Source organism: Pelodiscus sinensis, chromosome 13 (assembly GCF_052426305.1).
Source record: "Pelodiscus sinensis isolate ZL-2025 chromosome 13, ASM5242630v1, whole genome shotgun sequence".
NCBI lineage: Eukaryota > Metazoa > Chordata > Testudines > Trionychidae > Pelodiscus > Pelodiscus sinensis.
The window spans coordinates 7,457,172-7,473,864 of record NC_143064.1 but is presented as its reverse complement, the minus strand read 5'-3'; the positions used below and the strand labels follow the sequence as shown (position 1 = coordinate 7,473,864).

General features: G+C 43.9%; 1 protein-coding gene across 5 annotated transcripts in view; it reads left to right on the top strand.

Moving 5' to 3' along the window:
* The window catches only part of MAMLD1 (mastermind like domain containing 1), a 428,240-nt gene that overhangs the window by 376,168 nt on the left and 35,379 nt on the right, over positions 1-16,693 (top strand). For all 5 annotated transcript variants that reach the window (XM_075941086.2, XM_025178840.3, XM_006137785.5 and 2 more), the window contains one exon: positions 7,542-9,185. In XM_075941086.2, the coding sequence (XP_075797201.2) occupies positions 7,599-9,185 (1,587 nt within the window). In that variant the 5' untranslated portion in view covers positions 7,542-7,598. The remainder of the gene's footprint in view (positions 1-7,541; positions 9,186-16,693) is intronic.

Here is a 16,693-nt window from a genome sequence, read left to right as displayed (position 1 = left end):
GTGTAAAGTAAATGCCTCACGGGCCACCCACATATAACCCCAATGGGCCGCATGTGGCCGCTGGGCATCAGGTTGTCCACCACTGTCCTAGGAGGAGCCAATGCCAGGCGAGAGAAATTGGCAGTAGAGCTAGTGAAGAACGAGTCTGCAGAGGACGTATGTGAACCAGCAAGCAGTCTTAGTCTAGAGATGCTCCTTAACAATGTGATTGATAAGGGCCTGCAGTGAGCAGCTGATTGACTTTGTTCACCCAGAGGTTCCTGGATATGGATGTGCTAGCACAGCCATGATGATCTGCCGGCACTGCAATCAGATTAGCTAAACTAGCAAGTGCCTCTGTAACATGAAGCTGAATTTTTCTTCCCTGTACTTGTCAGAACTGCCACAGCGGCATGCTAATGCAGTGTATTTTCCAGTGAAAGCATTCAAATTGGATTTAGGGAGTTGGGGAGAGAAATCTAGCAGGCTCATAATAAAGATACCAAGGAAGCATAGTGTGTATTGTAAATGAGTAATGAATCATGCATACTTGAGCATGGAATACTTAAGCATACCTTTATATAATATAATACAATATAAAATCAATAAGAGATGTCCACACCTAGCTGATAACTAATAAAAAAAATCCCTGGTACAGCACTGCCATCTTTTCATTTACTTGGAATGCTTCAAAGGTGGCATTTTAACTTTGTAAATATGGAGCTACATTGGCGAATTCAACCCTGCTGAATTCAGTGGAGTTACACTCGCTTACCCCAGTGGTGAATTTGGCCTCATGTGTTTTTTGGACACTAGCCGCAAATACTCACCCATGACAGTGAAATGCCAAGATCTTTTGCTTATTTAAGAAAAAACTGTAGACATTTTATTATCCGAAAAAAAAAGCAGTTTTAAAAGCTCATATGCTACTGGGTATCTTGAGACTTAGACGCAGATTTTTAAGGGTTCAGTACTCAGTGGGGATGGATTTTCAAATGAGCTCAGCTCTGCTTTAAGAATCTATATAAGGTCTTGGTTGTCAGCCAAACTCTACATCCAGCAGATCCCATTGGAACACTTACACTGGATTTTCCATAAGAGTTGAGCACCCAGCATGCTGAGTGGTTTTAAAAATCCCCTGTGGATGTTGAGCCCTTTTGAAAATTCTGGCCTTAGTCTATGCAGGCTTCTAGTAATTCAAGGTGGTAATGGGGTTTTCCTGTTCCCGTCTCATTTGCTCCCCAGTGCAACTGTTAAGCTGCTTTTTTTAAATGTTCTGAAAGTCCAAATTCTGTGTGATAAACTGAGAGCAAAGGAATATCCCAGGCAAAAGAAGTGCTGACCGGTACAGATATGTCAGTAATTCACCCAAGATTTCCTGGGGTTCTGCTTGGGATCACAATGTGCTTGTTTTGGAGATACAAAGGAAAGCCATTAAAAGCTCTCTAAATGTGAGTGCTTAGATGTACACAGTTGTGTCTTACAGGCTCGTCTCAGACAGCATGAGCAACATCTTTTTAAACATACAACTTCAGCTCATTTTTATCAGAGCAAGAGAAGGAGTATTTCAGATCAATAAAAACCAAACAACTTTTCTCCCACCCTCCAGCCCATGCATCATCAGACCTAGGACCTAGGACTTATGCCGTTCTCAAATTATCACCAAACTTAGTCTGTGTCAACTCAGTGGAATAAGCAAATGGCAATCTACAATCTTCCATTGAGCCTGCTCTGCTAAAAAAATGCAGAAGCTTACATCTAGACACTAAGGCTGTGTCTAGACTGCACCCCTTTTGCGGAAAAGGGACGCAGATTAGACACAGCGCAATTGCAAATGAAGCGGGGATTTAAATCTCCCCTGCTTCATTTGCATGAACATGGCTGCCGCTTTTTTCCGGCTCGGGGCTTTGCCGGCAAAAAGCGCCAGTCTAGATGGGGATCTTTCGGAAAATAAAGCCTTTTTCGAAAGATCCCTTATTCCTCTTAAAATCAGGAATAAGGGATCTTTCGGAAAAGGCTTTATTTTCCGAAAGATCCCCATCTAGACTGGCGCTTTTTGCCGGCAAAGCCCCGAGCCGGAAAAAAGCGGCAGCCATTTTCATGCAAATGAAGCGGGGGAGATTTAAATCCCCGCTTCATTTGCAATTGCGCTGTGTCTAATCTGCGTCCCTTTTCCGCAAAAGGGGTGCAGTCTAGACACAGCCCAACGGTATGTCTACACTACCTCATTAGTTCGAGCTAGGTAGGCAAATGAGGGCAACTGGGGTTGCAAATGAAGCCCAGGATTTAAATATCCCGGACTTCATTTACATGTTCCCAGGCGCCACCATTTTTAATTCCCCCTTAGTCCGAACTCCGTGCCCGCGGCTACACGCAGCACGGAGTAGGTAGTTCAAATTAGGATCTCTAATTCGAACTACCATTACTCCTCGTGGAGGCCGCGTGTTGAGTAGCCCTGCTCTAGGTCTTGCCCGAGAGAAAAAAAGCAACTCAAAAAACTATTGAGTGAGCTTGGGACCTGATGCATGTTAACATGCATTATGGTCAGGGATAGCAGAAGGTGCTGATGTATCTAAGAGATTCTTCAGGGGACACCTAACCACTGACTCTTGTTTGCCTGTTGCTGGGTGGATTGATTTAAATCACCAGAAAATCACTGATTTCAATCACGTTTCCCACTGAGACTTCTTCACATATTTCTTCAAACGAGAGTGCAAATCTGATTGCGATACAGCATGTTAATTTACAACTCAGTACAGCATTTTACAACATCTAAGAGGGTATACTTTGCGTAATTTTTTAGACAACTCAATTTTTTTTAGGAAATAGTACAGAATTCTCATTACCTATGTCAGCAGCAGTACGTTAGGAATGGTAAGAACTAAACCACACACAGAAACACAATAGTACTTATATATATACAGGGCTCAACAATTAGTGTAATCTACTCGCCTGGGGCGAGTAGATTACAAGCTGGCACAGCCGCACAGCGCAGTAAGCACATGCGCAGCGTGCCAAACCGCACGGCTGGCAAGTGGGGCTCACCGCTGCTTGGCGAGTCCTGTGTGTGTATATATATATATATATGTGTGTAAAAATCTTAATTGTTATATAAATGTTTCACATGTGCAGTTGAAACCATCTCCTGAGTTACCAGCTGTATGGCTGTCCTTAAACTTTTTTTAAAAAAAATTCCGATTTTATGAACTCTAACGGAAAAGTCCTCAAAACACTAAACGTACAGTGTGCTTAAAACTTCTACAACTAGCTTTCATCTTCTCCACTCCCCCTGTCGATTTGATGCAGATGTGATTCCAGATTACTAGAAATCTGAGACAGTGCTTACTTAGAATGCACTTCGTTTTGGAGTAAGCTAAGCTAAACTTTTTTTCTAGCGACATCCAATATAGCAAACAGCTTCGGAATTTACTTGTTAAATCACATGTGTAGTAAAAGGCATAGAGAGAGACTTGAAGAATGATGGATTGCAGAGTTGATCCACACTGTTATTAAGATGCATCCACATCTTCCTCCACATCATTTTCTCCTAATAAGCAGTTTTCCTTAAGATGTTTTGGTCTTGCAGCTAGGCCCTGTATGTTCTTCTTGCATTGCTTAAACTTGACATGTTTTCTACCCAGGGAACGTATTTCTTCCAACTGTTCCCAGAGAGTATGTCTACACTTGCACCCTAGCTCGAACTAGGGATGCAAATATAGACATCTGAAATAGTCAATGAAGCAGGGATTTAAATATCCTGTGCTTCATTAGCATGATCTCGCCGGCACGTTACTCCGATCAACAGCTGTTTCGAAAGTGAAAGTGCGCGCCGGAACACGTTACTTCGAAACAAACCCCTTGGTTAGGAGTAACATTAGTTCAAACCAAGGGGTTTGGTTCGAACTAATGCGTCCCGGTGTGCAGTTTCACTTTCAAAACAGCCATTAATCGGAGTAACACGCCAGCGAGATCATGCTAATGAAGCACAGGATATTTAAATCCCCGCTTCATTGACTATTTTGAATGCCTACATTAGCATCCCAAGTTCAAACTGGGGTGCAAGTGTAGACATACCCACAGAGGGTTTATTTTATACACAGAGGCCATGACAAATTTTCTGTGGGAAAATTGTAGGGGAATATAGGAAGCTGTGTCTATCCTGAATATTGTCTTCCCCTTTCCCTTCCAGTTCACTCCGGTGTTCCTTTCTGTGCTGCCTCAGTCCTTTCCTATATACTGTCTCTCTGTCTATAGGCAATGTCTTAACTAACTCTGCTGTGCTTGACCCAGGGCCACCACCAACAATCCTATCCCGCCTGTGTCTGTCCTTGAACATGTTTCTCAGCAGGCTAACAGGAACTGAAAGCCCAGAACTTTAAAGGAGCAAGGGCTGGTTGTTAGGCTGCACCGACTCTGAGACTGTAAGTGTAGGCATCGCACGTTTGTGATGAGACTTAATTGTAACGTACTTTTAAATAAGAAATGTAGCATTGTACTGATGATTTTTAAACAAATTTTAAAAATCCTATTTAAATTTTAAAATATCAGGTTTTTTTAATTAAATCATTGCTTTTTATCCACCCTGGTCTGTTGTAGGGCTCAATGCTGAGGTTAAAATTGTGAGTATACTTATAAGGATCATTTCAAAGCAGCCTCTCTTTGGCATGGCTTCTCCGGGGAGAAACCATAATTCTTAGGAAGCAGGACCAACTCTGTAGTTCGAACCATGCTTCTGAGATGGGCCATGGGATGCTGCAGTGGATGATAGTCTACATTTGTCTGGCACAGCTGTGTGTGTTTAATACTGCATAACGGGGAACATTAGTCTACTGCGGATATGCAGGCACCTGCACCAGTAATAGGCATAGCAGCTCTAGGTGGGGAAGTGAAGATTAACTTCGTTCTTTTGCATCTTAAGCAATTTGTGGAGCTCTTTTCCTAAAAAGATCTTAAGTTCTTTTACTGATGGAGATGCAGTGTCTACCATAGGGGATTTTGATCTTGGCTTGAGCCTCTAGGTGTCACCATGATACAAATCAGATATAACAATTAAAGTAAACTAGATTGAGGACTTTTTGTTGATAAACTTGGGTGTGTTGGGTTGTGACACTGGGGGAAACACCCGTAGTCTTGCAAAAGTGTGATGAGATTGCTTTAATAACCATGAATAATTGAGAAGACCAGATTTTTTTTTTGTTAGCTCTCCAACCAAGGGAGAGGTGAAAGGTTCATCTTATTTCTGTCTGAGTGCTCTGCATGTGTTGCACACTGAATGACAGGAAGAGCTATATTTGCTTATAATGCTATGCCACTGCATGTTTCTGCTGCCTTGTCTATGCTAGAAAGGGTCTGCCTATTGCAGTCTTTGCCTAGTATAACGGTGTCTACAGAAGAGCTTTTGTTGGTATAACTGCATTGGTTAGTGGTTTGACTTGCTTGCTCCTAACTAACGTAGCTAGGCCAGCAAAGTGTGCAGCATTGCAGACTATAAGGGTCTGACCACAATGTGAAGTGTTGCATTCTAATTGCCCTCTGTGGTCAATGCTGGTGCCAATTAGCTACCTTTTAATCTGTGAAAGCCACAAGCATGCTGGGCTGTTAGATCTCACCAGTCTGACGTGCTCTGCAATACCCAGACCTGTTAGTGCACACTGACGCACAGTTTTGACAGACATTAATGTCTAGGCCTGGGAGAGGCTTACAAGAAATGATGGCTTTTTATTTTTTGCCTTTTGTGGTATTTAGTAACTTCCAAATACAGGATGCACCTCCCTGAACTGGGACTTTCTGGTCCAGCCACATTTGTGGGCCAGGACCATGGATGTTCCCAAGTCAGAGACCCTTGTAGCCAGGAGTCAGGCAGCAGAAGGGCCAGCATCGAGAAGCCCTACTTGGTGGTGCTGACAGCCACCCGACATGGCAGTCAGGGCCACAGCAGTGTGGCAAGAAGGCCGGGGCCGCAGCAGCCTAGCAGGGAAGCCAGGGCCAGCGGCAAGATAACCAGTCAGGGCCTGAAGAGTGGCGGACTACAGAGCTGGTGGCAGTGGACTTCACCTGGCCCAGCAAATCCCTTCATTTGGCACTGGTCAGCTCCCAAGAGCTAACAAGAAACTCCAACCAGTACACTTTCTCTCTTGGTAAATAATAACGCAATTGTAATGCCTTTAACTGGAAGCAGCAGTGTTAATGACTGATTAATCCTCTGACCCGCAGTCCCTGGTTATTAAAGTGAGGAGCACAGATAATTGCATTTAGAAAAGACTGGCATGTCATGTCAATGGAGCACTAAAGAGCTATTGTTTTCAGCTTCACTTTCTTAAAACACTGTAAGAAGTGTGATCATATTGATCAGGGTTACTGGATTTGTAATTCAACATATAGTGAGCCTCAAGTTTTTCATGTGTCTTTTTTTATTTTGCAAACACAGTGGCTGTTCTACACTGGCATGAATTTCCGGAAATGCTTAAAACAGAATAGATTTCGTTATAAGTATTTCCGGAAAAGGAGCGTCTACATTGGCAGGCAGCTTTTCCGGAAAAGCCTCTTTTCCGGAAAAGCGTCCGTGGCTAATGTAGACGTGCTTTTCCGGAAAAGAGCCCCGAGCATCATTTTCGCGATCGGGGCTTTTTTCCGGAAAAGACTACTGGGCTGTCTACACTGGCCCTTTTCCGGAACAGTGTTCTGGAATAAGGACTTACGCCCGAGCGGGAGCAGAATAGTTTTTCCGGAATAGCGGCTGATTTTGTACAGTAGAGCATCGTTGCTTTTCCGGAAATTCAAGGGCCAGTGTAGACAGCTTGCAGCTTATTCCGGAAAAGCGGCTGATTTTCCGGAATAAGTGGCCCAGTGTAGACACAGCCAGTAGGTTTTGTGAAGGAGCAGCAGTCCTTCAAATGCACCAAATTGAGGCGAGCATGGATTTATAAGGAACAGAAATTAAGATGTGTAGCTGCTTGGTGTGTCTGAAGTCTGAAACATCTGTGGCTGGGGAGCTTGCAAGTTTAAAATTTGTTTAGCAACTTGAGGGTGGTTTTGCTTTGTTTAGAAAGTATGCTGATTATTTCAGATGCTTTGTCTTTAGAGAATGTAAAACAGTTTAGCTGTCTCAGGTCTGAACTTAATACCTGTCATTGGCAGTGGGTAACCAACATTAATCCATGATTCTATTCAACTCCACCATTGTTTAAACAAAAAACAGTTTCCATAAAAATGTTGGCATGTGTGTTATGCAGGGAGCATAATGTCTTCATTGAAATGGTACCAAAAGCAATTTTTTTAAAAGTCCCATTATTCACAAGACAGACAATATTTTACAGAGTTTTAACATTCGGCCTAAGACTAACATGTCAAATTTGGTACTTTGCTGACTTCGGTACAGTTGCATCTACTTAAATCGTGGCTGACACTGACCTCATAGGTCTATTATTTTTATTGTACATGTTTAATATTTTATTTGTAAATTTTTATATTTGATATTTATAATATTTTTAATATTTAGTATTTCTGTGTGTCAGTATTTCACCAACGTGGTATATAGCCAATAACAAGTCCTTTTCTTGCAGTTACAGGGATCCATTAAGAGAAAACTGGAAGATGACAGCTCCCCTGCTTCCAGCGGCATGCCCGATGTTATTTTCCCAAGCGACAACAAGAGACTCTGTCTTGATGATGTAACTCTATCTATGGGCCAAGATACCAATCCCAATGTGGCATGTCCCGATATGCAGAACTCGCCATTCTCCACCAATCACAGCGCTTCTTCCATGGGAGTAGCTGGTCATTCAGTGCTACTTGAAAACAATCACATGAATGGCAGTGGCATTGGTTCTCCGTTTTCGGTACCACCCAACACAGAGATAGGACAGAAAGGGACGATAGGTGGGCAGAATAATGTTGTTCACTATGACGAAAAAGGAAACAATATGCAATCCATGGACCAGGAACTGCAAGATCTGTTAGAAGAGCTGACAAAAATGCCTGATCCTTCTCCTAATGAGCTGGATCTTGAGAAGATCTTGGGAAGCAAGGCCGAAGAGACACTTGGTCTGAGCCACCCACAGGCAAGCATCACCACCACGCCAAAGTCCTCTCCGCAGACCTCTCACTTGGAGAACCACATTGTCAACAAAGACTTTTCTCCAGGTTGCAATCCAACGAGTGGAGGATCACCTCAAATGAGGTCTTCATCTGCTGTTGCATCTCCCATCTCTTCGGCAGCACAGAGTAAGAACCAGGCCCAGCCTATTCTGCCCGTACCCTTGTCCAACATGCCTGGGTCTAACTGGCATGCACAGCAACTAAAGCAGCTAGCAGCAAACAAACAAGTGTCTACTACTAAACAGCAAGTGCAGGCTCCCAACTGGCCAGCCATGGCCACCCCAGGTCTTTCTCCACCTTACAGGCCGGGATCATCGCCACACCATCAACCTTTCAGCCCTCAGAATGTCATGGTGTCCAGCATGGCTTCTAATAGTTTACCAGGAAACAATATTCAAAGTCCTCAAAACACTCTGCTTTCAAACATGTCCAGTACCAACCCATCCAGTGGGCCTTCTCCGCCATACGGGTCAGAGAAGCTTTCCAGTCCTGCTCTTAACCAGCCGCCTTTCAGTCCCCAGAATCCCATGCTCTCCAATATGACTTCAGCCAGCCTGCCGACCAACAACATTAAAAGTCCGCAGAACAATTTGGTTTCCAGCATGGCCTCCACAACGACGGGGCCCTCCCCACCATACAGGCCAGAAAAACTGTCCAGCCCAGCTCTGCACCAGCAGCCGTTTAGTCCCCAAAATACATTAATTCCTAACCTCACTGCCACCAGCAATCCCACCAGTATGCAAAGCTCTCTCTTCAAATTGATGACTACAAACCAGCCCAAAAACATGAACATCATTATGCAACAGCCGTCAAATGGCTTGCAGAATGACAATCCTGTGGCCCAAGACCAGTTTTCTTTCAATAACACCAAACCGCTGTCTCATTTTGCATCGGAGTCAACTACTCCAAAGATGTCAACCATGACTGCCGGTCCAGGGCAACAATCCCTCATTCACTATCTCCAGCCACAGCAGCAAGCGCCGGCCACACAACAGTCTCCTCAGGCTAATAATACCCAGTTTATTGAGCAACATCTTCGACAACTGATGCAACCGCCTCGGATGCAGAGACACATGCAGCCGACTGCTTTGCCGTCTCAACCCAGACAGGTTAGTACATTTTCTTCTACAGTAAATGGGTTACATGAAAACACTGGTGGTTTTTGTTGGTCTCCTCCCTCCATGGATATGTGCCTAGATAAGTGAGGCCACATCTGGAGTATTGCATCCAGTTCTGAGCCCCTCTCTACAGAAAGGATGTGGATGCATTGGAGAGGATCCAGCAGAGGGCAACAAAAATGATGAGGGGGCTGGAGCACATGACCTACAGGGAGAGGCTGAGGGATTTGGGCTTGTTTAGTCTGCAGAAGAGAAGAGTGAGGGGGGATTTGAGAGCAACCTTCAGCTACCTGAAAGGGGGTTCCAAAGAGGATGGCGAGAGAATGTTCTCAGTGGTGGCAGATGGCAGAACAAGGAGCGATGATCTTAAGTTGCAGTCAGAGAGGTCTAGGTTGGAGATTAGGAAAAACTATTTCCCTAGGAGGGTGATGAAGCACTGGAATGGGTTACTTACGGAGGTGGTAGAATCTCCATCCCTAGAGGTTTTTAAGTCCCGGCTTGACAAAGCCCTGGCTGGGATGATTTAGTTGGGGTTGGTTCTGCTTTGGGCAGGGGGCTGGACTCGATGACTCCTGAGGTCTCTTCCAGCTGTAGGATTTTATGATAAAATGATAACAATACCCTGGGGTTTTCGGGAGTCATTTTATTTATTTCTTCACTTCAAATACTATGTAATTCCATCGCACACATCCTACTTGTTTCACCTGAATGGACTGTTTCACACTGTTCTACAAGTGTCTCAAACCACTTACATCACTTTTTAAGCGAATGGTTTTGCTCCTCCAGTTAGCTTATTTTGATAGTCATGAAGATATTCGGAGAATGGATTTCCCATCCCTTGTTGCGCTCTGTTCAAAGAAAGTTTCATGCTCTGAAGCAGATTCCACCCCAAGTTACATCTCTGAAGCCAAGGAGGTTCAAGTGACATGGAAAATAAAGCCAAAGTGTGGCCCCTCTGTGTTTAATGGATGGGCAAATACCGCTCCACGGGCCAAATCTAGTTCCCCAGGCTTAGCCCCTGACAGGCCGCCACTATATTTACTTGTGCCTCTGCAGGTGCAGGTGATTGCTGCTCCCATTGGCCGCCGATTGCCCTTCCTGACCAATGGGAGCTGCGGGAAGCGCTGTCCCAGTCCATGCTGTTTCCCGCAGCTCAGATTGGCCAGGAATGGTGCTCTGTGGTCAATGGGAGCAGCAGTCGCCTGTGCCCACAGAGGCGCAGGTAAATATGGTGGCAGCAGCCTACCAGGGGCTAACCCTGGTGAACCACTACTGCCTTATTGCTTACCTCTGGTTTAACAGATCAAACTGCAGGACTTGAGTAGCCCAGAGGCAGACGTGAAATACCTGTTACCAAAACTCACCCCAGAATGACTGGCTTTCGGTGAGTGCCTGCCCTTCCCTCAGTATATCTGGACTATGTGTCGAGGGGCTACGGGACTGCCACCATCAGGGAGGAGAAATGCTATTCATTTCTTTCGTGTAACCCCTATTGGGAGAGGTGCTATCTGTACCCTGCCTGACCTGAGAGATGTTCCTTGTGACGTAGGGTCTTTAACAAAGGGAGAGTCAGAGGAATGGGGGATCAGGTGCTAGGGAAACAAAGCGGTTACAATAACAACGTACCCTCTCAGCTAACCGAAGCAAAACTCTGGCAGCAGAATCTGTCGGGCTGCGTTATTGATTACAGTGGACTCTGCCCAGACAACAACTGGCGTGGAGTCTAATCGCTTATCATTGGCCAGCATTCAGAAGAGCAGAGGTTGGTCTCTAAGGTGCTGGTGGGTTTAGCTGAGGAATGATAGACAGAGTGTGCCAGCAGTTCCCACAATGTAGTATCTTAGCGACCACAACCTTTTCCTGTGCTAAGAATAAGAAATAAGGTGATAAATGTCAGTTTCTGAATGGTAACTAAATGTAGCTCCTTTGTACAGCGGCCATTTCAAGACTAACTCACCCTTTTCCAACTACAAATTGAACCTCTATAGTCCGTCACTTTCTGGTCTGGCAACATCCATGGTCTAGCGCGATTGTAGTTAGCTGGATGTCCACTTATTCTGGGTGTGGCCAAGTTTCCCGTGGCCCCATAAAGTTTGTTTACAGACACCAGTCCTGGCTCTCAGGGTTCTGTGCTGTTGGTTAGCTCTAATTGACCCCTATGTGTCTTCCAAGAGCCCAGTCAGCAGTGGAAGTGTTGGTGATGCTGCTAGACAATATTGACCTCCTGTGGTTTGGCAAATTCTCTGGTTCAGCACCAATCAGGTCTCGAGGGTGCCAGATGTGAGAGGTTCAATCTGTGGTGTGCTCCCATCACCCTTTATTATGGTGCATCTACTTCAAACAGGCTGATAGCAAGCTCACTGAGGTTACTTATACAAACATACGTAACATATTCTACTGGGCACTTCAGGGGTTGGTTAGGCATTAAAACAGAAAAAAAAACCACAGGTTACAGATGGAAAACCCTGATCCAGCAAAGCACTTAGGCACATGTGTAATTTAAGCATGGGAGTAGGGTGGCCAAACATCTTGATTTTATAGGGACAATTCCGTTATTTGGACTTGGTCATATATAGGCACCGATTGGCCGCCACCCGCTGTCCCAATTTTTCACACTCGCTGTCTGATCACCCTCCATCTGAGCAATTCTTTTGTCTTCAGTGAGACTAGTCGTCCTCTTAAAGTAAAGCATGCACTGAAGTTGTTTGCTGGATCATAGGCTAAGAGCTTTTCTCCAGCCCCCGTTCTTCCCACTGGGAGTTTGGGATTGCCTTGTCCCTGCAGAATTCCTCAGGGCACCAGTTATCCCTGCTTCGCATTGCCACACAACTTTTGAGCTCTGACATCGTTGGTTTATCCTTTTAGCCTACAAAAATTGGCCAAGATCCCCTTTGGAGACCCTCTTTAATTGGTCAGTGGCTCCTCTTCAGGCATCTTTCTTCATGCTCGGCCTGTGCTGAATTTCTAGCCCATGCCTGCCTACAAGTGAGTGAGCAAAAGTGTATAATTTGGGGGCTATCAGTCAAGATCAAGGACAGCTCAGGCAATGATTACAGGTGATGATCATTTCACATGTCCACGTCAGTTAGGGTAGGTCACAGTGCCTCACTGATTTTATAAGGAAAGACTTATGACATTAATTATATTGAAACTCCACAGCTTCTCCAGGTGTTATAGCTTGTTAAGCTGCCTGTGATCAATGGTGGGTGTTGAAGATCAGGATACTTGCCCTCGGTTTTAATAACTTTATGACAGTTTTTAATGAAAAAGTGGCCCTTGCATGCAAAATTATAAAAAAAGATACCACAACAAGAGACTATTCTAGACACATGAAACATCAAAATTCCAGTATAGTTAAATTTATGTGAATATTAGTACTTACCTTTTGCTGTTTTGTATATGATTATTTTCTTAGTTGGGTCAAAAGCACGGATGTTGAGATTTTGTCTTGATCCTGATTTCACCCCAGGCTTATGCCCGGGTAGCTCAGTGAATTTCAGTGCAGTTACTCCAAAACATTGATGTAGCAGAACTGGGCCCTTTTTGGCTTATTGCCACCACTTCTCCATCAAAACCAGTAACAAACAGAACTATTCACATATAGATCTATTGTGTCATTAAAGGACAAGAAATAAAAGATTGGGGGAGAAGAGAGAGGTGAATAACTTCTCCGTCTTTTGAAGTAGTAACTGGTGATGGAGAACAATATTTTATCCCTGGTCAAAAATATATGGGAAGAGGAAATTAACACAGTACCTTGGAATGTTGGTTGTTTTGAAGCCATCCCTCTACTCCATGCATACTTGTGTTTGTATGTGTAAAATGTATGAAGAAAAGGCATAGAGAGTATGCTCTCCTTTTGAGCAAGAGGTGCAGCTTTGTACTGAAGAAGAAAGTGGATGGTGGCCAGTTGGAGGAAGAACAATAAAGCATGAAACTTGATCTCTGCACAAGGCAGAAGGGAAGGGAGCAGCAGCTGTGACATAGACCCAAATCCTGAGCTGCTTTGTTGTTGTTGTAACACATTAAAGAGAAGACTCTGCATTCCAAAAGTTGGACTAACCTTCTAGTGTCTTGCAGCAATATGTTTGTTATACTTCAGAGATATAAAATATATCAGCCAGGCTATTTTCAAAGTATCATAGTGCCTGGACAACTGGCAAATCTGATCATGTCTAATCTTCTCCCATCTAAAGCACTGTGTCTTCATTGCTGGGCATTGACAGATATTGATTTAGCCACTGACAGTTAGCATTGTGTGCAATGGGAAAGCCTGCTACTGCCGGCGCCAGTCTTGTAGATAAATTCCAGTTTTCATTTTGCTCATGTAATGCAGAGTGAAATTACGCACGCTGATTTGGATTCACAAATCCACAACTGCCGAGAAAGACACAAAAGGCCAAATTTGTCAAAAGCGGCTCCCAAAAATGCCATGCATCCTTTTCCACAGTTAGGAGATTTGGTGGCGAAAAAGGGGTGCCAGTTTTTGGACATGTGGCAAGTTGGAAAGCAGAGCGCCAACTGCATTTGCCACAGCCCTGCATCTCTCTGATGTGTATGCACTGCAGTTTGCATTTGCAAATGTTTGTTCTTCTAGATCAAGAATGAAGTGCCTGATTCTCCTTCTCATGTACTATTGCCTTCAGCCGAACGACTCTTGATTCCTATTGGCATGAGAAGAGAACTGGGTCTTTGAGGAAGGAAGCAAAGGGCCCCTGAAGGTTAAAGGTGGGCAGGTGAGCTTGCAATGCTAGTGGCAGAATTTAAGCTACTTTGAAATCAGTAGCGGTTGGGACACTTTCAGTCTTCTAGGGCACAAATTTGACATAGTAAAATTATTCAGAACCCGGTAAAAGAATGGCAGATGGGTTGGGTAAATACCTTAAAAACAAAATACCATTTTTCTGGCTGTTTTGCAGAGGAGATAAATATTCCAGAGCCATCCTTTGGGTGCAACAGTGGACTCTCCGAAGCTCCTCTTGCTATCCAGCAGGCGTGGCCATCCCGCTGCTTGCGAGTTGCATGTGGCTCCTCCCCCCATCAGTGCGGCTTGTGAAGCCACCCCCGAGACTCACAAAGCTGCCTCTGCGTCCCCTGAATATGGTCCATGCCTCCCAGCTGATGACGGGAGCCTGCTAAGGCCAAAAAGCCTTCTTAAAGAGCCAGTCCTTTTTTTTTTTTTTTTGCTCTACAACTTTATGCCACACTTCATCCAGAACGGGTTGGCCACCCCTGCTCTACAGCAACCAAACATGCTATTCCTAGAGCTCTGTGCATTCCTGCTGACATGTGGGGTAGCTGTACCAAGAGGAGTCAACAAAAGATATCTTGGCTTCAGCTCTTTTGGGAGGGAAGAATGGAAAGGAGCAAAAATCAGCAGGAAAACAAGTTCTATTTATAGGATTAATGGTCAGACATCTTGCTACTGAGTGGTGCCCAGTGAAGAGTAAGACAGTGAGGAGCAGACTGAAATGGAGAGTGAGGAAATTTTAACGGGGCTTGCCAGTGTTTCTTTAGGCTGTGGGGAAAGCTAGTAATACATTGCCTGAGTTGGCAGGGTAAATGATAGATAGCATACAAGATTAAATTAAATCTCAGCTAGATTTTTAAACGTTTCTTTTTCTTTGTGCATTTGAGCTACAGATTATAGACATTTACTCTTTCTCTATAGAGGCATAAACATTTGAATACCTAATACCTGATTCTCCTGGTACCCTGCACCCTATCTGTGGTCAGTTACACCAGTGGAAAGTCAGCCGATAGTGGGTGCAAAATACTACTATTCTGCCTGGGTAGCTGCTGTGGTGTAAATGGATAAGCATTCAGAAGATCAGTGGAGGATCAGGCTCCTTGAATCTAAGTACGTCCAAATTGTGCTTTGGGGGAAAATACCCTGTGTTTTAAATGCCCAGATGTTACATGGAAACATGTCTGGCATAGAGAGAGCGTCCAAGCTGTCATGCATGAATAAACCTTTAGTTGATCAGACCAAAAACTGAAGGTCAGATTTCATCTAATGTCTTCTGTTAACATTTTTGAAATGTGCCAGATTTATTTTCTTCAGTGCCACTGCGAAAGAAGTTCCAATTGGGGTTTTTTGGGGGAGGTTTGTTTTGGTTTTTACTGTTAGAAAACTTTTTTTTTAAAAAATATTACTTTTTTACTTATACCGTGGAGAAGAAAAACAGATTTGATTTCAAAGGATATGGCTAGCGATAGCACAATGCTGGAGCTGGGGCTTTTGAGGGAATGGAGAGTTTCTGAAGGCAAAGCAACAAGCCCTTCAGCTAATTAAGTGCCTTTGAATGATGAATAAAGGATGCTGGTGATGAATCAGGATTACAGAAAGCCGTAAGTCTGAGCTTGGAGTCTGACCTCGCCACATACTTTCCCCACAGATGTGAAAACATCTTCTTGAATGGTCATTTCTGCTTTTACATTTATTTGTGCAATTGCAATTCTTTCCCCCTCAAGCTTATAGGGGTTTTTTTTCTCCTTCTTTCAACTGTCTCAAAGGAGTCAGCGTGAAACTGTTGTAGATTTGTCTCCCCTCCTCCCCAAAGCAAATGTTAAATACGTTTCAGAAACTCAGGGATAGACTCTTAAACGGTTGTAGTGGACTTGGCCGCTTAACGTGCATGAGAGCAGACTTCACGTAGATAATGCAACAATTTGAAATACCAGAGTTAGGAATTAAATCACAAAGAGTAGTTTGAATTCAAATCTGATTTATTTTTATATCATTATTTTCCTTTGTTTCTTTGAATTGTGGGCACCCTTGTCTTGTTCCTGAGTTTCCTGGATTTCGGGATGTGTCTGCATTGTAAAATGAGCCTTTGCAGTCAAATCTTTAAACTTCTTCAGGTTGTGGGTCTGGAAATATCGAAAAAAACTTCCTACTGCATCAGTATCAGAAGTACAATCCGCGCAGGAAAGTAGTTACCAATAAACCCTCTCCTGTTGTAAATGGAAGATCAGTAACTAAACTAACTTTACAACCCTATCCCATGATCACCCCCTTTTTTTTTCCGGAAAATTGCTAAGAAACTGTCAAAACTCTTTCTTTGATCCATCACGCTCTGGACGTCTTAAATTTATTTTCTCCTTCACTGTACAGGAAAAGTCCATGCCAGCAGTATAGTTCAGTACTTGTGGCACACGCAATCCTACAAAAATAAATGAGAGTGTTCGCTCACGCTGCAGAAATAGAAAAGACTCCTAGGGTTTATAGTAAAGAGTGAGAGGTGCCAGGGGAGATTATGCAAAATATCGTTCTTCCCCTGTTCCCCAACGACAAGATGATGATGTGGAAAATGTATGCACATTCATACCTGTAGTATTTTAAATTTGCTGTTGGAGGTGGGGGGAAGAAAAGCATATTCTGTGCTGCATGGATTCCGGGCGCGCAGGGGGAGTGTTAGCCAGGAATCAAAAGACATTCAGAAACCAGCGTGGGATTTTACCCTACCACTCTGTCTTTAATTAACTTCCTAATGCCT